General features: G+C 39.0%; 4 protein-coding genes across 5 annotated transcripts in view; 2 read left to right on the top strand and 2 right to left on the bottom strand.

The window, feature by feature from the left end:
- Nucleotides 1-14436, bottom strand: part of LOC110858172 (nuclear factor 1 X-type) — a 71896-nt gene extending 57460 nt beyond the window's left edge. The window contains exons 1-2 of the mRNA XM_035858573.1: nt 13872-14436; nt 7013-8623 (exon numbers count right to left, since the gene is read on the bottom strand). The gene's annotated coding sequence lies outside the window, so the exon portion shown is untranslated. The remainder of the gene's footprint in view (nt 1-7012; nt 8624-13871) is intronic.
- Nucleotides 14437-14649: 213 nt separating this feature from the next.
- LOC110858100 (fatty acid-binding protein) lies at nt 14650-16018 on the bottom strand. The gene is made up of 6 exons (XM_022106764.2): nt 15684-16018; nt 15512-15613; nt 15377-15429; nt 15181-15315; nt 15006-15110; nt 14650-14941 (listed from the first exon to the last, which is right to left on the bottom strand). The coding sequence occupies exons 2-6, from the start codon at nt 15579-15581 to the stop codon at nt 14882-14884; spliced, it is 423 nt and encodes a 140-aa protein (XP_021962456.1). The 5' UTR covers nt 15582-15613; nt 15684-16018; the 3' UTR covers nt 14650-14881.
- A 385-nt stretch (nt 16019-16403) lies between these two features.
- On the top strand, nt 16404-18252 carry LOC110858080. 2 transcript variants are annotated; one of them, XM_035858575.1, is made up of 6 exons: nt 16404-16696; nt 16810-17033; nt 17120-17311; nt 17391-17587; nt 17663-17800; nt 17880-18252. In XM_035858575.1, exons 1-6 carry the CDS (start codon nt 16561-16563, stop codon nt 18127-18129), a joined length of 1137 nt encoding a protein of 378 aa, XP_035714468.1. In that variant the 5' UTR covers nt 16404-16560; the 3' UTR covers nt 18130-18252. The 2 variants fall into 2 exon arrangements, with proteins under 2 accessions (XP_035714468.1, XP_021962430.1); XM_022106738.2 differs by having other exon boundaries at nt 16413-16696; nt 17895-18252.
- Nucleotides 18253-18396: 144 nt separating this feature from the next.
- LOC110858048 (1,4-alpha-glucan-branching enzyme) lies at nt 18397-22581 on the top strand. The gene is made up of 17 exons (XM_022106695.2): nt 18397-18707; nt 18859-19084; nt 19147-19316; nt 19396-19511; nt 19584-19706; nt 19778-19928; nt 19996-20086; nt 20151-20360; nt 20434-20505; nt 20578-20749; nt 20828-20944; nt 21042-21134; nt 21199-21370; nt 21439-21623; nt 21737-21843; nt 21938-22079; nt 22177-22581. The coding sequence occupies exons 2-17, from the start codon at nt 18972-18974 to the stop codon at nt 22222-22224; spliced, it is 2082 nt and encodes a 693-aa protein (XP_021962387.1). The 5' UTR covers nt 18397-18707; nt 18859-18971; the 3' UTR covers nt 22225-22581.
- The last annotated feature ends 817 nt before the right edge of the window (nt 22582-23398 follow it).

Here is a 23398-nt window from a genome sequence, read left to right as displayed (position 1 = left end):
TTACATGAAGCTGTTCAAGAGTGCTGGTCACTTCATACCATCAAATTACTCGGTAGTGGTCGACAATTTGGTAAGTACCTTAAATTATTTGAGATTTTATTAGATTTTGTATTGCATGCAATGTCTCATTCTAAATTAAAATTAATTGGCAGGCTTATTTTTTCAGTTTCGTATCATGACGCTCTTTCAAAGTTGCCTAAAGTTCTGGATCAATCAGACGCAGAAATTAACAGCGATGGGGGAAGGAAGAGCTGAAAATCCAACAAAAACACAACTTACAGTGATTCATCTGACGACGAAGTAAATAATCCGGATTCTTTTACCCTGCCACCACCACCCGTCATTGCACATGGTTCAAAAGGTTTAAAATAAATTATCTTATTGGATGAAATTAATTTTCATTAAGCTTAACATTTCCATTAACTATGCAGACACTGATAAAATCAACAAGTTGATCTTTGACTCGGCAAAAAAGTATGACCCACCTCACAGCTCCCCGATCCCGTTCACTCTTGGCTTAGGTAATAATAAATTAAAAATGAACAAAACAATGCTGGTTCAACTTTTCTGTATTGCTTTATTTTGATCTATTTTAGTTGGGGTAGAAAATCTTGGCACTACAAACGAAACTATTTCTGATTCAGATTCGTCACCTGACCATGTTTTGAATGAGCTTCAGGTTCCGGCTACTACTGAATACAGAAACGATAACGGTGGGGATAACCGGGATGATTCTTTTGCTGCCACCCCTTTGCAAAATTGTCATCCAGGTATAGCACATGGTTTTTATAACTCTTTTAATATGAGCTACAGACAATTCGTTGTGCATATGTACATATGTAGGTAATGAATAACTGATTTCCCATATGCATATGTAGATAAGGACTTTCAAAACTGGGTGGCTAGAAATATTACCATTTTGAAAGCTCAGAACCGACAAATTCAGAACAGTCTTGACGGTATTCTATTACAACTTGGGGAAAGGACTGAATATAAAAATTCCCAACCAAAAAATGTTCACCACGAGTTACCATGCAACACTTTGGATGATGTTGAAAATGGAAACAAGGTTTATTCTTCTTCAGATAGTCGGGAATCTTTAGTAAGCCGGAAATTCTAACATGTTTAATAATTATGACGTAAAACTGTTTAGTTACGCATGCACTTAAATTAGGTACAATATCTCAGCCAGAAGGGGGGAAAGAGTGTCTCTTCGTGCACTCGGAAGGTGCTATCTTGTTTGTGCACCGATGAATTGGCCTGTAACTACAATTGGATTGGATCGCGTGGTGGCAAAGTGGGATTTAAGGAGACATGGATGAAGTCAATTATTTTGGGCAAGTCATTCACAAATTCTCCTGGATTTACTTGGAGTATAATCTTTCTGTCTATAGATTCTGTTAGGCTATATCACGCCAGGAAATCGAAGCAGGTGACAGACGACGAGGTGGAAGAAGTTATGAAGGAATGGCTAAAAACTGCGCCGAAAAGACTCAAACCGTAAGAATGATGGTTTCGAAGTATACGGAGAAATATACGGATAAATACGGATAAATGTTACCTAACCTGATTATTGATTTGCAAACAGAACTGGACGACCCGATGGATGTTCCGGAAATGAGCACATTGCGGAAGATGAGGACATGTCGCATCGTCTGGCCTAATATCGTTTTTATCATTTGGTTTTGCGATTAATCTAAACTTAAGACCGTATAAATAAAGGGAAACTGAAAAATTCTGGTGTTTTTTCATATTAATTTCACGTGTAATATACGAGTTTGTGTGCCTTCAAATCACGAATAATCATCCAAATCGACACGAGCATGACACTGAAAATATCCGAATTAAACACGTGTCATTCCATACTTTTCACCCAGATATATACGAGTTTTTTTCGAGTTTAGCCCTCTAAAAGTGGGACATCTACCATGTAAATTCTCCCACTTTGACTCCTAATTCATTCGTGTTTTACACGACTTTTCGGGTTCGGATTCTCGTGTTTTTTTATGAATAAAACTCGGGTATGTGCTACTAGGGTTGTTACGAAATGAGTTTGTTTGTAGTCAATAATATACAAACTGACATTATATGAGTACAAAAAAGCCATTGTTTTGTCAGGTGGAACGTTTGCTGGCAATTTGTATGGACGATGAAAGTAATTAAAATTAAGCCATGATGTATCCAATCCTTTCAAATAAATCAACCGTGTGAGGCGTGGCCAGACTTGAAATCATTTTGTAAAATAAATGGAACATAGCAGAACTCGGACCAATCCAAAGTGGTGGCAAATACATATCTGATACGCAGGTCGGTTCGATATACGTAATAAATACAAGAAGAAAGTGGCTGCAACGGAGAAATGGAAATTATTATACGAACCCTCAAAACCAATTACTCGGTCATCCATCTACACACACACACACAACACGGAGGGAGTAAAGTATTAAAAAATTCTGTTATTTCTTTCCGAGCTACCCAGAATCTCAAGGATGAACTTGTTAATAAATACTTACTGCTCATTTCACTCGCATTGCAATTAATATGTCAAACAGACACTGACTTGGTGGTGAAATACGACACTTTTGGTTTGCCTAATCAAATCACTTTTCGGGTATTTTGATCTGGAAATTTCCCCTGCTATGAAATTTTCAATATTTTTTTACATTATTTTTAAAAATAGTCGGAAAACCGTGTTTAGCAGGGATAAATGTAATGACATCATTTTTACATTAAGCATAATATGGCAAAGAATATCAAATCGAGGACTGCATAATTTTTGGGATGGAAAGCCAAGATAAGTCCAGGAATGTTTTTTGTGCACGAGTGCAATTCGTCATGCATGGGAGAGGTCTTAGGCCTCAAAGTCGAAGCAGAATCCAAATTCAAATAGGACAATGACAAATTGGAGTTAATCATTTTGTCAACTTTTCCCTTCAATTGTTTTTTCCACGGCTTGAGGAGAATGCCAATTATTTCATTGGAACAACGCACTCATCATCATCATTTTCATCATCGTGGATCGCTTGCATATTACGTTAAAGCTGCGGTTTTGTTATTATACGAATATGTACGCTGCTGTTGTGCAACAACATGGCTAATCTGGAGCTGTGGACCAGCATCACAATTATTGGGAAGAGGTGAATTAATTGTGCGTATTACTTTGAACCCTTGGACGAAAACCGGAGGTGAACGTGAGACAGGTGAAGAAAAAGTTGATCAGTGAATACGTAAAAGTTTGATGGATGAGTTTCGCCTGACAATTCAACTGGATTGAGATGTTGCTTCGGAGAAGAAGAAGACGAAGATGCTGACGAAGAAATGTTGAATCAGGTTTGTTCTAAGCTGCCCTGATTTGAATGATTTGTCACCACACACAATACGACGACGACGACGACGACTTGAGCCCAAAAATCTACAGAAATTCCAAACTGTCACTCGGTCCTCTTCTTATCCAATCTAATGACAATTTAAATTTTAATGGATCAGGTGATCACGAGGTGCACAAAGCTCGTCGTCGACGACGACGACGGTTCGTTATGTGCAATAAACCTTTGACATGCATTTTTGATTATTTGGACACCACGAACCACAGCTGCATTACAACCCTTGGTTAGTTAACTAGTTAGTTAAAGTGATAATAACCTCAGACTTTTCCATTTTATTTTATGGCAACAATTCCACCGCTCGTAAACTCATTCAATGCAGGTAATTGATCAAGTGGCAGAATTAGTATGCAAGTATGGACTGACTGCGTGAAGCCTCTCACGGTTGGTTGGTCACTTAGTTTTATATTTTCGGGAAATGTAATGCATCATCGTAATTTGGTTCAAGTCATGATAATAAATAAAAAGCAACAAGACTATCCATCAAAAATCCTTCTCGAAATTGATACACTTTAACTAACCAAACAATGAAAATAAGAGTATACACAGGATGCCATAAAGATTATGCGAGTGAAACGACGTGAAAATTTTTGTATCCATTTTGTAGGAAGGAATGCGCAAAAAGCCAACAATTAAAATTAAGGAAAAATATGATAATCTACTTTTGCAGTAATATTTTCTTGGTGCTGCGGCACAAATCAAAATGAAGTCTTCTTAAATAAGATTAGCAATGTATGTAACTACGTGATGGCTGGCCAATAAAAAAGTAAAAAATTAACCAACTGAACAGAATAATAAGAGCTTTACTTGAGCTAATGTTTGTCTGTTTGTATGTATTTTTGTATGGAAGGAAAGATAATAATAATCCTGATGATCATCTCAAACAACAAATTTTCGAAACTGTATTTCTTGAAAGAAAGATTATTTAAATATGTTTTTTTTATTCTACTGCTAAGCGAACTATTGCATTGAGCCGAGAAAGTGTCCATTTCACGGTGAAATAGCTCAGCCGGTGCCTACACTCGTGTCTATCCATCTCTCCTGATGGGTTGGTTGGCATATGTGGTGCTTGTCATTGTGAAAAGAAATGCTGCAAAAGCAAAGAAGTTCATAAATGAATGGCAGTAATGGCACACATGTGGCATCATCAGATACGGTTTTCGAGTTTGGTTTTTGGTTCCATAGAGTGGATTTTTCTGCTCCGACTCTGCAGAACAGAGTTATCCTACAAAGTCATCTTGAAATGTTTGGAGCGTTGATTTACTTCTTCTTTTCCTTTCTCGTTCGTGGTGGTGGATTGCAGCAAAGCAGCATTTAGAAGAGAGGATGTGGGTTAAGAAATGAGCTAGAAATGAGAAATGAGCTGCTGCCGATTAAACCCCGGTGGGTTCCTACTGCTTTAAACCGTGGATAACACCGGGTAACAGTGATGATGGTGGTGGTGGTGGTGGTCACCCACGCCAAAGGATGCAGAAATGACGACAAGGTGGATCGAGAGGCGTGGCGTAAATGGAGATGAGATATCTTGAGAAAAACTTGTCACTCCTGATTCCAGTAAACTCTCTCTCCAGTCTCCAGTCCGGTTGCACTGCGGCGTGCGACAATTCTTAAGAAATGATGTACAATTTCCAGCTAAATAACGTGACATGTGAACGGGATGTGGTGGAGGCAGAAACAGGGTCGCTGACTCACAGACACCAAAATAAAAGTGCTATTTTTGAATCCGTCGAGAGAAACAGGAGCACATGCAACAGCAGCCGCTGCACTCGTCACCAGCAGCACTTGCCATCGTCGTCGTCGCTACTGCTGCTGCTGCGAACGGAGATCATGTAGCGTTCCCTTCTCCTCCTCCTCCTCCGTCACGAATTTGCTTAACAGGATGATGAAGAACAAGAGAAGGAGAGAGGACAGAGGTTTAATTTTAGTGGTTGACATTATGCACTTCCAGAGGTCAAGCTAGTCAAGGCATTTAGTATTCGGTGTCCATGTCATCAATGGTGTCGACTGACTGACCACCACCAATCGAATGGGTGTATGCGTACAAGTTCCGAATATGTGGGCGCCGTTGTTGAGTTGATCCTGCTGGCGTGGCTTCAGGGATGAATGAAAGTTCCTCTGGAAGTGCATCTTTTTTGAATGAATACGACACTTTGATCATTTGCAGCAGTTTCGAAAACAAATCTCGATCCAAAGAAAACTTGGCCTAAGTGCTGTAGTTTTAGCATCCGAAGAGGGAGATGAGATGCGGCAGTTGGAGTTGAGCAGTGTATATGATGATCTATGTATGCATGTATATGTGCCAGAGTCGTATTATGTGCATAAGAATCTCGGCAAAAATCATATAATCCGTTACTGTTTCCCAGTTTATTAGACGAATCCACACACTCATAGGAAAAGCACTATTTGGCTTGTAACAGAGAAATCCTTGCCAAATCGAGACACTTGATTTTTCGTAGTAAATAGTAGCTCACGAGAGGAGTAGTAGTAAGGTAATGGAGCTAATTAAAATGGTTCTCCGTTTGGGACCTCTCCAACTTTCGAGCACCTGATGATGTGCACTCCATGCACGGCAAACAGGCAGCAGAAGGCTTTCACTCTTTTCAGGGTTGGATTTCGTAATGGGAAGAAAAGGCCACCACTTTTCACTACCACCACCACCATCAACATATCAACCTATGTATTGGTACTTGGGAATTGGGGAGTAATTACAAAACCTTGAAGATTGAATATTGAATGACGGACCAAATTTATTGGATCACGGTGATGACTGAAGGTTATCGCACCTTTTGAATCAGGTTTGGCTTTGATCCTACGATGGAACCTGTCCCTCTCCTCAAACCCAGCCCTCCTCACCTCAGTGTGGCTAATGACCAATTATGCAGCTATTTTCATCTAATGATTGCTCAAAGTGCGTGCATTCGAGAACAACAATTTCTCAGAGAGAGAGAGAGAGAGAGCAATGCTAATGTCGTAAATTGTTGTCGGTTGGTTGGTCGGTTGGACAACTGCTGCTAAAAGACGACGTGAATTACATACTTGTTACATATCTACGTCGTACGTCGTATGTTTGGTGGTGGTCTATGCTGTCCAATTACTTTCATTTTTCCAAGATTGGGAAGGAGAGGAATCAAACAAGTTATAAATCTGTTCAATGATTTTCAATGGACCTCTCGCAGGTGAAAAGGTATGCAAATTTGCATATTCGGCAGCTTCAAATTGGTTATTGACCACTTTCGGCGTTGCATGAAAAATTTAAAAGTGCAGATATAAATCTTTACGACGTTTTGCTCACACACAAAGAAGAAGAAAAAAAAGAGCTCTTGTCAATCCATTCTTTTTCTCTGCTACGCAATTATATTATGCAGAAATTATCATAAAACTTTTTGTACCTTAATTCTTTTTACCAAGAATACCAACTTGTTCCATCCAGACGGGATTATCCTGTCTCGAATTGTCATATATTACGCAATGGGATAATCGCCGTGAAATCATGTAGTATGGATGGAGCTTTACAGATATTTGCATATATTTTTCAAGACAATTCGCAGACAGACAATTAATACGCCACTTGCAAATAAAATATTGGATGGCGATGTTTGATGGACAAATACAAGTTTTGAAATCCTTACCGTTTCCACTACCGGTGGTGATTGGTGTGTGTGCACTTGCGAAGTTCTTGATTTCAGTCGCCCACTGCTACCAGCGATGCTTAAAAGTCGTCGTCGTTATCGTGTTCACATTATTTTTTTGGACATGATCAATCACACTGCTAGTAAAATAATACTATACGGATGATTTCAAAATGTGTAGGCACCGAGAGGTTGACTTAGCATTAAACTTGTCTTCATATTTAGTAGTACCGGCAAAAAATCACATTGGAGTTGATGAGGAGACTTATATTTGTTGGCAAAATCTCACTGTCTTACTATTTTGGCTGCTTAACAATAATTGCACAGATTTGTTGCATGTGTAGAGGCACTGGAGAATGAGAACGTTTTTGTTTTTCCTTAAATAGGGACTCTCTGAGCACTTTGTGTTTCGTTTTGTGATGCACCACTAATTATTGCTCGAGAACAGTACCTACCTAATAATTTGTACCACCCATTACTAGACAATCTCTGGTTGAAAAGTTGGCTGACTAAATTCTTATTCTTATTTTTGCCTTGGCGTCGCCCTCGCTAAAAAAAAGTTGGCATTATGTAGTTGAGCAGATACAAGTTGAACAAAGTGTGTGTGACCACGTGTAGTGTCGCAGCACTTGACCGCAAGAGGAGGACGAGGCTTCCTCTCTGGCTCTTTCCGGTGGTGGTGGTGGTGGTGGAGGGGTCAGTTTTTGTCGAAAAAGGGTAGTCAGAGGTTATGCCTTGATGCAGATGGAGGAGCTCGAGGACGACGTGTGCCAACAGGATAACTGCTATGCTGGCTGGCTCTGAAGAATCTGCGATTTTCGGATCGGGTTGTTGTGAAGCGTGGCTGTGTATGGGGCTGCTTCTTATTGCTGCTCGTGTTCTGTGGTGACTGGGGTTATTCTTATTGGAGCCAGGCAGGGGAAGGAGATGCAAGCGAGAAACAGAGTCGGGTCGTCTTTTTTCCAAGTTGTTCTCATCGTTGGACTCATCTTCATCTACATCTTCCTCTTCGTCTTCTTCTTCTTGGGCAGGCAGGATTTCTTTTCAAGTTGTACCACCACTTGGTTGCATTAGAACCTCGTCATCATCGCTCTCCACCGACTTCGAAATCCGGTCCGGCTTCGGATGCTTCGTCTTCATTGTTGCTCTCAGCAGCAGCATCAACCTCCCCGCTTCATCGTCATCAGCCTAAATCCCAGTAGCACTCTTGTGTGCAAATTCTAACAGCAACCGTTTCGTTTTCTGCTTCAGAAACCAAACCATGCAGCAATCACTACTGCTAATTTGCAATAAGGGTCCGACCACACTTGCTCCTTCCATTATGCGGATTAAACGCTTTCTTCCTAATTTGTGTTCATGAACTGTTGTGCATGTTTAGCGATGCATAATTAACGTCTTGGAAATAAAAATCTAATAAAGTCTTCACAAAGCAGGGCGTATTTTGGCAAAAATTTTAATACTTTGTTGCATGAAGAAGATTATCACTACAGCGAGCAACAAGTGCAGAGCTCTTCCATTCCATCGTATGTACAGAGCATTTGTTGTTGCTGTTGCCCGACTTGATGTCCAATCCGTGCCGATCCTTCGTGGTCATGTTGATGATGACAACAACTGTAATTTCGAATGACATATCATCACCCATTAAATTTTAACCATCATCACATTTCCAGAGCTAATTGCTTTAAGGCAGCGATTCTTCTCGAGTCGGAATTGCTTCATTTGAAAGAGCAAGGAGCTGTTTGCCATACTAATGACTACTTATGATTATTATGACCAACAAGGCAGGGCTCGTGGAGAATAGAAGCTAGCAGCTACTGAAAATTAATCGCATGCAACAACCACGTAAGATAAGCAAGATGGTAAAGATAAGCAGATAATGATGATTACAAAATTCAGTAACAATTTTCCGATACAATTTTTACATGTATAAGTACAGGACATAATTTTTGCGTAATATTTACCGGGGATTTCTGAATGTAGACGGATGAATTTATTTTTTTTGTACAATGCATGCACACCTGGGGACTGAATTGCGCATAAATCTGATCGTGGCCGAACTGCAAAACACAGCATGTTGATAAGACTTGTGCTGACCAGAACCTGCTTCACCTGTCCACTAACTCATCCCTCCTTCACCATTGCGTGACAACCTTGTTGTTTCCTATCCCGAAATGAAATAAATATCTCTGCTAATAACGACTTGATAGATAATAATCACGGACACGGCAGGGACAGTCCCCTGTCGCTCGTCCTAGTCGTCGTCGTCGTCGTAACTTTATCTTCACGACCGGCGGCAGTTCGGACACATTTGCACAACTTATTGCCGCATAAATTAACAGCGTATTCAGTGGTCACCCGGCTACAGACAATTACTTATGTATTACCCGTTTGTTTAACAAAAAAGGCAACGTCTCGATCCCAAGAGGACTTTGACTGGACTTTGACGCTTGTCTCTAATCTCCAGTCATTCATTGGTTGGTAATTTTACTTCATACATACGACGCCTCACATACGAGTGCTTTCTACATGTGAACAGATAGACAGGGCATTTCGTGTGACAGGAACGGCAGGAGTTTGAGATATTAAGGAAAATAAAATTTGCATCTGTGGTGATTCTTCGGTGCTCGAGGAAATGGGGAACTAAACTAACTGCCTTTTTTTCTGCCTCTTTTTGCGGGTGCGTCCAGGATATATACAAGAAAGTAAAGAAAAAGAAGATGAGCAAAAATCTAAACCGTCTCCTCCGAATCATGTATCACACAAGAAGATGTAAAAGAAGAAGACGAAGAGGAGAAACAAGTGCAAAAACTCTGTTAAGCTATATTTGTCCATTGAATGGACCCTCCCATCACAAACGGCTCAAATAAATGCAAGATGATCCGCATTCGCTACTCCTCAGCATGAACTTGACGCACGACGACGACTGCATATAGTTCCAAAGTGTAGGGAAAAACAGAGAGAAAAAGATCATTAAAAAATGAGACGAGCACGATGACGATAAAATGTTCACCTTTCGTTCCGAACGACATGTGTTTGTTTCAATTATAATAAGAAAAATCAGAACAATGGGACAACCTCAACCTTATGCGTGGAGAAACATGTGGCGATGGCAGTTTGGAGAGAGAAATATATGCAACAACGGGGATTTTATTTTATCCATCCATCTCCTCATTCGGGCCTGACTATGGTTTAATTTTTATCCTCTTCCTCTTCTTCATTGTCGTGATACAGATAAGTTAAACTCTACAGAAAAAAACCTCACTTAACAACTTTAGCCGTTGTGATGGAGTGAACCTTCAAACTGACACGGCATGGCATTGGCACACTTGGTGGAGGAAGGAAGACGCTTTCTTCCACTTGAACGTATCTTCTATACATTCGCTAAATCTGATTGAATAACATTGATCCGATTTTCTAAAAATCACATCAACCCGCACACAATTTTGAAATTCTATCTCTCTCTCACAGCTCAATCTTTTTTGCAATGTGATAGTCTCATACTTCATCATCTCAGGCGAACGTCCATGTTTTGCATCGATGGCACCCACACGCCTCCCTCCGCAGCAGTTAAACTTATTGGACTTGTTTCTAGTGAATTGGAGTAACCCAGCAATCATCACTTATCTCCTCCACCCATCAACTACTAGCAGATATTATTATTATGCATGTATGCCTATGGGATGGCTGGATAGGAGATTTTTGTTCGAACGGAAGGAAGTGGGCCTGTTTGGGAGAGACATGATTAAGTGATTTTTATTTACGGGAGAGTCATGAAATAATGCGCAATTGCGAAGCAGTGAGAAAGAGCACCCGTCCGACAAGAGAGCCCGAGTAAGGACACATTATCCAGGAGTTATTATAAGCAAGGATGAAGGTTCTGATGGGAGGAGGCTGGTCCACGGCAGAAAATATGGGAGCCGACATTGCTTTATGAAAGTGACATAATGTCTCATTTATTTTGTGCCAAAGGAAAAGTACGGCGGAGATTGTAGCCATTAGTCCGCGCAGTTATGCACTGCATTAGATTCACTTGAGACATTTTTTGAGTTTAAATTTAGCTCAACAACTCTCTCCGTTTCGGTTGACGGTCGTCCCATCCATCCATTCACATAAACACTGTGCCACACTGTACGAGTTACAACCAACCTCTTCTGTCACACGTATATACTGCTGCCTGCAGATATCCTCTGACTGACTACTACGACGCTCCCACCAAACAACCAACCTGGCACGCAAGTAAAACAAAACCCACGACGACGACCACGACCACTCGTGTCACATGGACCTCCATCCAATCCATGCTCACGTATTCCCTACGCATTTCAGACTTGAAACCTATTACCATTAGTGCGGCTTTAATCTGTGGAAATTAATTATGACCCGTAGGAATAAAAATTAGCTGGCTTTTTCGTTTTCAAGCACAATTTTAAGAGCGGCATAAACATCGGCTTGTCAAATGCAGGAAAAAAAGCTCTTGCGGTATTTATATTGTAGGTTTAAATTATCCCGAAACCGATGCGAATATGTCAAAACATTTTAACAAGATGCATTGCCATCCGGTCCAGTATAAACTTGGAGTCACAATATGAAAGATCGTTTGAAATATTAAACATGTCACTTTATCGGAGCGCTTTGACAAGTTGGTACTAAATTATTCCAAGAACAGTCAACAGTATTGGAAAGTATTTTAAAATAAGTATGTACAAAAATTGTAAAATTAAAATTAATTCTTGAAATTAATTCTTGAATCGCAATGATGTTTGGACAAATTTCGAAATTTGTTCGCAGGAAGAAGAAAAAGATGCAGTGTCATACGAAATCTCAGAACTGAGGATACTTACATGTAGACCAATAAACTTCAAACTAGCATTTGATCCCTGAAATGTAATTGTACTGTCAGTGATAAGAATAATGACCACTTGTAGGAATAACTTCACTTTTATTGGAGTGATCTCGTCTAAGATTAATTAAGGTATTCTACTTTGGTGGATTCCAGGATTTTTTTGAAGTTCTAGATTGAGTGGAAGGTGGAAACTCGTTGCAGAAGTTGTTGATGTTTAATTTAACTTGTTTTTGTTCGTCAATATTCGATGCATATTTCATTTGGTCAACTTATGTAATAAAATAAATACATAAATCCAGAAAAAAATGAATTAAGAAGAATCAGCCAACCATGACCGATTGCATTTTCCTTTTAATGGGGGTTCTAATTTTTTAATAATCTGCAAACTTGAAATTAATCTTGGTGTCATTAGCAGCAAAATTTCGGTTCTATCTAACCAAGAAATTTAACTGCATGCAAATTTAATTGAAGTAATTGGAAAACGAGCAATAGTCTCTTGAAAGGAATAAATAAAGCCACTTTTATTCTTGACTCGAACTCCGTCATAATTGAATTATAGTGTTGGCATATGGTGTTAATGAATGAAGTAGTTACATAAAAACCCAGCTCAGGTCACTTCAATCACGATATCAGGAAAAAATGATTTCAAGTAGAAAACTGTTGATTTTCGTTGGAATTTGATGGATCAGTTTATACATACACAAAACATGGTAAATAGATTTATTTATTTTGCAATGTATTTACGTACTTTAATCTCACCCGATAACAAATAAGCAAAGCATTTATGGGCTATAACTTTGAATTTTGACATCAACTGTGTAAAAATTACGTTACTCAGAGTAATCAATCAGTGATATGTACATGAAGGGTAGTCAATTCCGAGTACGAGTATGCAGACGGATTAATCTCTCCGATTAATTAGAACTAGATTTTATTTTATTTCAGCAATGAAAAAAACGCAATTCAATTGTACTCATGGCGCTGTTGCGTCTCTACAAAAATTTCTTGGAAATCACGATGATAATCGATTATAATCCATATTTAAACGATATTTTTGCGAAAAATAATTTAATTGTCAATGGAGAATTTTGACTTGATTGTAATCAGGAATCGATAATAATCCACATAATTTGACTACCCCAATTACGAATGATAAAGTCAATCAACTGACCATTAAACCTTTTCCGTTCGTAGAATTAGTTGTAACAAATAATAACGATGTTTGTCAATTTCTCATTTATCATGTAGTGAAATGACTGACTACACAGTACGACCAACTATGAGCGTCAAATATACAAGTTTTTGATGAATTTGTGTGATAACAGCCAGATGCACTATTTCGTTAACACTTATTAAAGACGTAAAATCCGGCTGAATTAATTTCATCATCAACATGACAGAATTTTGCATATTCAGACCAAAAATCTCCACCAAGACAAAACAATATTGATGTCTTGCACACAAATAGTAATGCAAACGGTATTTTTTTTAGAAAGAAGATCAAATCGGCATCGTATTGGGCAGAATTTACACATGATAAACGAAACCGTATCGTACAGCTTGTATTATAGCATTACACAGATTGATGCACATTGTCCACCTGCCCGTGCTACATCACAATTAGGACAAATTGCAATTCCCAGAAGATTCAGAACAACAAAAATGTCATCTACGTACGTAACAGAAAGCAGTTGGGTCTGACGACAGCATATGCATGATGGAAACACACAACGACTTAGGTAGCTTAAAACTGGGATTTTGCAAGCTGATCTATTTCATGCATCCCGAATTGCTATTCCTAGCATGGATATTTAGAGAAGACGGTGTACATGCGATGCATTGACATTCACAAAGGCTCGCAATGGGAAAAAATAGTGATAAGAAGGTGTATTGCGAAACGATAAAAATTTGGTCTCTGGGACCGCGATGCATTTGCAAATGACGCAAATGAACGAAGAAGCGCTACTCCATTCAAGCATTGAAAGCAGTGGAGGAATGTGGGTGTCAAGAACGTACCGCGTTGAAGGAACTTCTAAGGTTCACATTTAATGGGTAACTTATGGAATTGGTTGGTTAAAAAAGGGTTCATGTGGCACAAATGTGTGTCTTTTAATGTACGGAGCGTATCACAGCTAGTGAAAGAGGGCTAGAAAGAGAGAGCGAGAGTGAAAGATGAAGAACTTTCTTCCGAGACATCAACAATGACAAGAAAAATAATGCACAATTATTTAGGGTGAGAAGTGCAGGTGAAGAATTAGAGTATGTATGTAAGAAGGTGAGGGGCACACGACACACAGCACACGATAAGAGTATACACGTGGGGGCTGATTGGTGAATGTGAGGGTACAATCTACTTGGAGAAGGACAACAATTACTTAGCACACGGACAAACACATGGATGGGGTCACACACATTAAATACGGAGAGAAGGGTAGAGCGAAATTGGCGATGGTCAGGATTTCGCAGGTTGCCACACTTGCCACATTTTCCACGCAAAATGATCACGTTCTTGGCCCATATGATGATGAGTAGAGGTTCTCGAGATGTCCCGAATATTCGGAGAATATCGGATCGGACTTTCTCTCTTTCTCACACTTCCTGCTGCTCTGTATCCTCCTCGGGTCTAAATTCATCTTGTATGCTCTCTTGCAAAACTAGAGTAAATGACAATACTATGCAAAAACTAGAATTCGCTATATTAATGAGGAGGTAAATGTTAAGAGGTTGTCATATCATTAAACCATAATTAACTGCCCCAGTAAATTAGGAAGAGCTGCACACAGGCAGAAATAAATAAATACATATAATCAAATATTTATTAATGTAATCTGTTTATCAAAAGAAATAGATCAGTCTGATTGTTTGATTCATTACACCGCTTCCTTGCTTTACATATTATAATGTATGGAATTGGAGAGATATCCAGTAAATAGTAATGAAACGATAGTAGGTTGATGACCAAGTCCATGGTAATAATGGTGACCCCGATTCAGATCAAACGCAATGCATATCCGATTTGAAAGAGTTTAGGCCGTGACGCGTTTGAAATATCGCTTCGCTTCCACTCCGGTGGGGTGTTTCATTGTCTAATAAGAAGTAAAATGTGCCACAAATCTTTTCTATTAGGGATTTATAGGATTTTACACATACCATCACGAGTCCGTCTTCAGAAAAATCATACTCCCGAATGAAACTCGTGTCCTCTCTGGTGCTGTCCAAGATGAATTTGTTGTCGCCCTCCATTCTCGCCACGGTCTAGATATTACACGGCAAGGGATGTTTCAATGATATTTTGTGACTATTGGTTTTTAATTGTTCTGCTCACCTCGAACACGTCCCCAGATGGGAGGACGTCCTCGAAGGGTTCATCCAGCTTGAAGGAGAGGTTGATGGTCCTGATGAAGGAGACCGTTTTGATGAGCCAGACGTCCTCTTCATTCTCATTCTTTTCTTGTGTGACCTGAAATTGAAATCACCCCGTTATTCCATTTTCACAGCAAATTAAAAATAAAAACACTAACATCAATGGTAGGGGATGACACCAACATCATTTTTCTAGCAATCCATGGAACACCTGCATTTTTCAATAGTGCAAATTTTTGCAATAACCACTCTCCAGCAAGATTAAATGTATTTAACAAGGTATTTTTACTTACCCGCAGCAGTATAAAATGCGTCCAGATTTTCATTCTTTTCTAGTTTGTAAGTCCCAATAATTTTAGCCATGATGGACGATTATGAATAATAATTTTCTCCAACTAATTAAAAACACAAGCAAAAATATTTCATTAATAGTGAACAAAGGAAAATTGAGAAATTCTGTATTACCGAGTTGTGTAAACTTGTTCCCACTTCTTCCCACTCACTAAAAGGTATAACTTGTTGCTTCGCAAAAATCTGTAGCTTGTTCAAGAGACTGGACTGGACTATGTGTCTTGTCTTTGACAAAGAAATATAGTTGGAAATAGGGCTGAAAAATGCAGTATGGTAGTAAATCGTTCCACGTTATATATTCCGTGTTCCAAACAAAGAAAGACCTTCAAAAGTTTTGGGTGGAATGAATGCAGTGCGATGCATCTAACAAAATATTATTGCCAGGCTGTTGCTTTGCTACTCCGCCTGCTTACTTTGCTTCTCTGATTACGACGAGGTGCAGATGCAAATGCGTAATAGAATAAAAGAAGAGCTGCTAACTCTGCCTGCCTGCCACCGCAAACCGCTCCAATATGGTGATCAACTTGGAAGCAACAAAGTGTGTATGGATCATGAAAAGCATGTCATAAAATCTGTTTATGACCGTGTATCCAGGAAATGAACTCACCAACGAAGAACGATGATGATGATGAACTCGATTTACTTAATCGTGGAGGTTTATGGTGGTCTTAATTGAACTCCAAAATTTCCAATCTGCATAAGTTGCTATGAGCTAGATAGATAGACTGGTACATATGTCTTTGTTGCTGAATGAACCTACTGGAGCCGGTCAAAATTACCATGATATGTGCGATTGATGGATGCATATTTATATTGACATGTACTGATAAATTTAAACTAGTTCATTTTATAGTTAGTAAATGGGTAGAACAAACAATTAGAGCGGTTGAGGAGATAGGAGATCATTCAGAAATGGAGACTTGAAGTGATAGCTCATAGCATTGTTTTTCTTCATTGTATTCCAATTTTGAGTAAATAAATTTCTGAGAGAATGGACATATTTGCTGCACATATTTGCTGTACCCCTTCTTGCGACAAGAAGATATGTGCAGCAAGGAAATTTAAGTACTTGGGTCGTCAGATTAGCGAACTTGTCGGCGAGAGGCAACATCTTAACATTAAAATTGGTATGAATTGAAATTGTCTTAAATAAAATTTAAGTTTGAGTACTGGTTACTCAAACTACAATTTACACAACTAATAATTTACATGTGACAAATTTACTTCTTACGCCACACAGATGTCATAAGTAAAGACTTGGCCCGGCTTGAGGATGGGGACCGACTGACGAACCTTCTTTTATCTCAAGATCCTGCACTCGCATTCCTCAATCTTGATCTCGACTTGGACCCTGAGAAGGTCAAGGCTCAAATGGCATTGTTCAAAGTAATGGTTGCCGAACACAAGGACAAATTTGAGAATGGTGTCCCCATAGGACCTTTCTTTTCCAGTTTTACTGTCAAGGTAAGACCTCCTTGGGATTAGTCAGATGCATAATTAATATCAGCCTTTGTTTCATCCATCTACAAGTAATGATTCCTATATTGTAGGGCGATCTCTGGTGCAATCTTATCGAGAAAATCCTTTCCCCATACTTGTTCACGTTTGTGGTGGACAGTTTCAAGGACAGGGTTACTCTTAGCGAACTTTTTGCCGAATTCAGAGGCCCTGTCGACTCGGGGGTTTGGTATGCACAAGCTGCAACGAATATCAGAATTGTCATTGTCCCCTTTTCGGAAACCGTGAGTACTGAGCACCCATTTTTACGTGTACTTATGTACGTGTCACCATTATTGAATAGTTTTATTTTGGCCTGACCAGTATACTCCACCTGAACGACCCCCACTCATGGATAAATTCACCCTTAACTGCACGTATTTGTTGGAGACACTTAAATTCAACGAAGAGTCAGAGGCGAACCTGTGGAAATCAGCCATCGGAAACAAAAGCAATATGGAAAACATTTATCTCTTTCAAAATGAACATGACGCCTTCATCTTTATGCATGCTCAATCCAGGTTTTTAATACGATTAAAAATTGAACCCACAGTACAAGTATTTTTTTAGAAAGCAATTCAATCTACTAATTTAAGCCGTCCTCCAACCTCTAAAGCGTTGGCATACAGCTTGGACGGATATAAAATATTTCCCTTTCCTGAATTTAAAACTGCAGCTATTCGAATTCCGAAGCAAGCCTCGTTCCTCGAGGTTGATCGGGGTGGCGATATAACGTAAGTTTGCTTATTTAATAAATATTGCCAACACTGCATACAAAAATTTCTACAAATAACAAATGAATCATAATGCAAGTGCACATCCTCTCAGATTTCTAAAAGCCACATTGGATGATCTCATCGAAACCAGGAAACTTTACGACCTCGCCATCAACGAAGCACGAGACCTTCAACTCGCTGCATTGGACGATTTGGAATTTTTAAAGCAGCTCGATCGTAAAAATCGTACCCGCAAACAAGCCGCTGACCAAAATATTACCCATTGTTCTCAGAAAGAAGGTGTCGATATCGCAGCAGAAAACACATTCCAGACGACATATTTGTAATCCGGTCATTAATTTAATGATGTCTAGTCACAATTAAATTTTTAGTCTACAAGCTCAAAAGCAACATTTAAATGAAGAATGAATTGTCAATTTTGCAATAATAAATAAGTAAATTAAAAATCACGAGAATCAAAAAGCCTTGAGGAACCGAAGACTCCGAAGAGAAGCGAGTCGTCATTTTCCATGGGCTGAGATTACATATATTCCTTTGCATGTCCTCGCCTTGTGCACATTTCTTGCTGGCTGCTGCTGCTTGGTATACATATTGTTTTGATCTCTCTCCTTATGATTTTTGCGTGCTGCCGTTAGTATTATAGATAGAATAGATATATTATGTAATCTGTGGCATTAAATCTGAGCTTCTCTGAGCCACTCGTTGATAACATGATTTGGTTGCAAGAGGCTGGCTAGAAAGAAACCTGGTGTCCTTCTTCCCCATTAATAATAATAATCCAGTCTTCTTGTACTATAGTGATTGCTCCACGGTAAACTAATACATAATAACGGTTGGTTAAATAGTTAGTTAATAGACTTGAAGAGTGGTCACATCACAGCAACGTCTTCTTCATTATTGGCAGGTCAGTGTAAACACGTGGTGATGGTTGTTGTTTGTTCTCGTGACTTTCTCCTTCGGCAATCATCGGCTCATTTGTTCTTAATAATAAGAAGGAGGTGTTTCAAATTAGACACTTGGCTTTTCTTAGTTTGACCTGTCTTTGTGTTTGGCAGGTTGTTGGTGCGGAACGAAGCAATAAGACAGCAATACTTACATTTAGCACGTAAAAGGTAATTGTCCTACTTAAGCACTACTACTGCACATCAAACAAAGGAAATCGACAACGATGGGTGGAAAATGGTCAAAGTTGAGCCCGGAGGAAATACCGGTACCGGAGATTCAACAATTATTGGACAGGGATCCGTACCTGAAACCGTATGAAAAGGACATTCGGCGCAGGTGGGTGCGGTATACATTTGATGGATGTGAATTTTTGTAATAAATTTAACCGGTGGTTGCAGATATGGCGTCTATTTGGACTGGGTGGACGGAATAGATGAACAAGAGGGTGGGTTCGAAAAATTCACCCGAGCTTATGACGAATATGGAATTCATGCTCAAGCTGACGGTTCGATTAAGTGTCGAGAATGGGCACCGGGCGCAGAGGCATTATTTCTTACTGGAGACTTTAGTACGTACTGATATTTATAGTCATTTCATGACTCGATTACTTTTTATGATAAGGCTTCATAATTACATTGTGTCCTTAGATAAGTGGAACCGGACAGAGTTTCCTTACACCAAGGAGGAGTATGGCAAGTGGTCACTAACAATTCCTCCTAATTCTGATGGCACCCCTAGAATCAGACATCTCAGCGAAATTAAGGTCCTTAATAAGTTGCCTTAGCCAGATTTATGTGCATAACTATATTTTAAATTTTCATTCCCATCTTATTAGGTTGTCGTTAAAGATAAGCAATGGAATCTATGGGATAGAATCTCACCATGGGCCACGTACGTCGTGCAACCCCCGAAGGAACAAGGATACGTTTTTAAATGGCTATTTTACAATCCTCCAGCGGTGAGAATTATGATCTTTTAAAGAAGTTTGTAATGGATTAGTTGTTCTTATAAAATTATTGCAAATTGTAGGAGAAAAAATATGAATTTAAGCATCCAAGACCCCAAAAAACTTTGAGCTTAAGGATATACGAAAGCCATGTTGGTATCGCTTCGGACGAGCCCCACGTGGCGACATATGACCACTTTACAGATGAGGTCATTCCTCGCATTGTAAAATTGGGTAAGCACATGTGTATAGTACACTTTACTAATTAGGATATTCGTAAATTAGTTTTTGATTTTTTTAGGGTATAACACAATACAAATGATGGCCGTAATGGAGCACGCTTATTACGCCAGTTTTGGATATCAAGTCACCTCTTTTTATGCGGCATCAAGGTATTAAAATCAATAATTTAAGTTATCTGATGATTTTGGCCGAAAAAAATTCTGGGTGAAATAGTCGATACGGAACGCCGGAGCAGCTAAAAAGACTGGTTGATGTGGCTCATCAAAATGGACTTAACGTCCTCCTGGACGTTGTTCATTCCCATGCTTCCAAGAATGTGTTGGACGGTCTGAATCAGTGGGATGGTACTAATGCTGGCTATTTTCATGACGGAGCCAAAGGTGAACATTGTCTCTGGGATTCTCGTCTGTTCAATTACAACAAGTAACACATCTAACATGGGTACAAATGTATTCATTATCGTGCATTGTAACTAGTATTTTCTTGCTTCTTACAGTCATGAGGTCCTCCGATTTCTCCTCTCCAACCTGAGGTGGTACTTGGAAGAGTATAAATTTGATGGATTTAGGTAAATCAAATAATAAAAATTTACAAATTGTGTGTCAATCATTTGTCAAACTTTTTATACTTGTGCATTTAGATTTGATGGCGTGACTTCTATGCTGTATCATACTCACGGAATGGGTCACGGATTTTCTGGAGATTACAACGAATACTTTGGCATGAACACTGATACGGATGCAGTCGTGTATCTAATGCTCTCTAATGCCATGATTCATCAATTGTACCCGAACGCCATCACTATTGCTGAAGTATCTAAAAATTACTTTAACCCTCATCTGCACCAAATTTATTCAGTTACATATACATCACTTGTTCATTTAATTTAGGATGTATCCGGGATGCCTGGAATCTGTCGACCTGTCACTGAAGGCGGAGTAGGGTTTGATTATCGGCTAGCAATGGCCATCCCAGACAAGTGGATAGAAATTCTCAAGAAATTCAAGGTACAATCTTATGTCTCACTCAAGCACAACTTTCAAAGTATAGTTTGTCATTGTCTACTTTGAATGTCTGATTAAATTGCAATTATATTTAATTTAGGACGAAGACTGGGACATTGCTAATATAATTCACACGTTGACTAATCGACGTTGGATGGAGAAGGCAGTTTCATACGCTGAAAGTCACGATCAGGTAAATTATCATTGTTCTACTAATCTGATAAGTGCTCAATATTATATTTCTCTTTAATGTACAGGCTCTGGTTGGGGATAAAACTCTTGCCTTTTGGCTGATGGATAAAGAAATGTATACGCACATGTCTACCCTATCGGAATCCACCCCGGTGATAGAACGTGGGATTGCACTCCATAAAATGATTCGACTCTTAACTTGCGGACTGGGTGGAGAAGCATATCTCAATTTTATTGGTATTTACTAGATTGAGCTATTTTCTATGTACGTAGTTCACTTCATGGTTTTATTTGGAAATTTACAGGCAACGAATTCGGTCATCCTGAATGGCTCGATTTTCCTCGTGAAGGAAACAACGATTCGTACCACTATGCCCGACGACAATTTAAGCTGGTTGACGACGAGATGTTAAAGTACAAGTTTCTTGCAAAGTTTGACGCTGCTATGAATCACTTGGAAGCAAAGTATGGTTGGCTCCACAAGGATTCTGTAAGTACGAATATGTAACTAACCTATCCCTTTCTTCTAGCAATTATTTTGCTAGTTTTTTTCCAATTAAGTACTAACCAGTTGTAGTTTACATCTTAATTATCTGTGGATAGGGTTTCGTGAGCGTGAAGCATCAAGGGGACAAAGTGATAGTTTTTGAACGAGGTGGTTTAGTATTCGTCTTCAACTTCCATCATTCGAGCAGCTTTCCGGACTACAAGTAAAAATTAATGGATACGAGGAATTATGAAGACTGAACAAACCAGTGGTGATTAATATACATATTTTTTTATTCCATTACTCTTGTTTGATAGAATCGGTGTGGACGTGGCTGGCAAGTACAGGATAGTGTTGGACAGTGATGAACAAGAGTTTGGTGGTCACCATAGGTTAAATCACTCCACGGACTATGACACGATGAATGAAGGGTTTGCCGGCCGACGTCACTCAATGATGGTGCGCTATCATATCCTCCTTATTCTCCTATACTTGGCTTGACTTCTTCTTCTTCTTCTGGAATGACGAAAGTTATTTTTTGTCTCTCCGTTTATAGGTGTACATCCCATCCCGGACTGCGTTCGTCTTGGCCAAGGTGGACTAGCAGAAGAGAAGGCCTAAGAAAATACAATCAAGTTGCAATCATCATCATCATCACCGTTGTCAATCAATATAAATTAAATGAACATATTTTTGTCATTGTTTTATCAACTTTAGTCACTGAAGAAGTCACTGCTCAGATTTTTAATGTGGTGCCAAAAACACAAAATTTATCAAAACTGATTCACTACATATACTGAATGGCTGCTATTTGGGTGCCTTGTAACACAACGAAGTACATGCAAAAAAGTAGAACTATATTATTAAGTACATGTAATGTTGATGTGAGAAATGCTTTATTACAAACATAATGAGACTATCTCAATAAATCAAGTGATACATACATTTGCTGCCAATCAAGAATTAAATATTCGAGAGTTCACATTCCTACCCATTTTATAATTTTCACATATAAAAAAATTGGCCAGACTTATAACAGACAGAGCAGATTTAGAATTACAGGTTTGCTATTATTGAGTGCTGTCTCGGAGGAGGACTTGTTCCATTGCTGACAAACTTCAGATGCGATAAGATCAACTTCATCGCAAATATTTATAGGAGGCCGACACAACGAGTGTTTTAGCATCCACTTAATATACATCTGTACCAGCCTCAAAACCTCAAAAACTACCTAAATCATTATATGTTGATCTGATAACCGTAAACTGCTTAATTTTGCATATCATTTTCCTTGCCAACTTACATATAACTTGAACTTCAAATTTGTAAACAAAGTTGTTAAAATGTGAGATTTTTGCATGGTATTACCGGAGGTGGTCTGATCTTGGTCCGTCGGTGTCACGTCCAGGGGGTAAATTGTTCTTCTTTGAATTCGGGATTATTAGGTAACTCTCTAATCACCAGTAATAGGTACATTTCTTAATGGCATACTAAGCAAACGGCTGAACTTATGCGCATTCACAACGAATACACAATTAACAAAATGAAATATTTGTCTTTAAAAAGCGACACGAAGACAAAGTAAGACTAACTTTTTTTCTGCGGTATTATTGTAACTTTACAATAATACCGCAGAACTTGCAGCATTCTGAGAATTGATAAATGTGGAATGACCACTTGTTCCATAATCCAGAAGACTAATCGTCTAAGAAATTTTGCATAGATAATCATTTTGATTATACTTTTTTTCTCATATCGTCCAAGGATTGACCACTCAT

The sequence above is a fragment of the Folsomia candida genome, unplaced genomic scaffold (genome assembly GCF_002217175.1).
Source record: "Folsomia candida strain VU population unplaced genomic scaffold, ASM221717v1 Fcan01_Sc020, whole genome shotgun sequence".
NCBI classification, from domain to species: Eukaryota; Metazoa; Arthropoda; class Collembola; order Entomobryomorpha; family Isotomidae; genus Folsomia; species Folsomia candida.
This window is presented reverse-complemented; position numbering and strand designations above follow the sequence as displayed.

Bases quoted from the DNA above. Each gene is read 5' to 3' on its own strand.
- LOC110858080 (XM_035858575.1), top strand. From the start codon at position 16,561: ATGGACATATTTGCTGCACATATTTGCTGTACCCCTTCTTGCGACAAG. The intron at 16,697-16,809 runs GTATGAATTGAA...TACGCCACACAG, and splicing joins ACATCTTAACATTAAAATTG to ATGTCATAAGTAAAGACTTG. The intron at 17,034-17,119 runs GTAAGACCTCCT...CCTATATTGTAG, and splicing joins TTTCCAGTTTTACTGTCAAG to GGCGATCTCTGGTGCAATCT.
- LOC110858100 (XM_022106764.2), bottom strand. From the start codon at position 15,581: ATGGCTAAAATTATTGGGACTTACAAACTAGAAAAGAATGAAAATCTG. The intron at 15,316-15,376 runs GTTAGTGTTTTT...TTTCAATTTCAG, and splicing joins TGTCATCCCCTACCATTGAT to GTCACACAAGAAAAGAATGA. The intron at 15,111-15,180 runs GTGAGCAGAACA...TGTAATATCTAG, and splicing joins CATCTGGGGACGTGTTCGAG to ACCGTGGCGAGAATGGAGGG.
- LOC110858048 (XM_022106695.2), top strand. From the start codon at position 18,972: ATGGGTGGAAAATGGTCAAAGTTGAGCCCGGAGGAAATACCGGTACCG. The intron at 19,512-19,583 runs GTCCTTAATAAG...CCATCTTATTAG, and splicing joins GACATCTCAGCGAAATTAAG to GTTGTCGTTAAAGATAAGCA. The intron at 21,371-21,438 runs GTATTTACTAGA...GGAAATTTACAG, and splicing joins AGCATATCTCAATTTTATTG to GCAACGAATTCGGTCATCCT.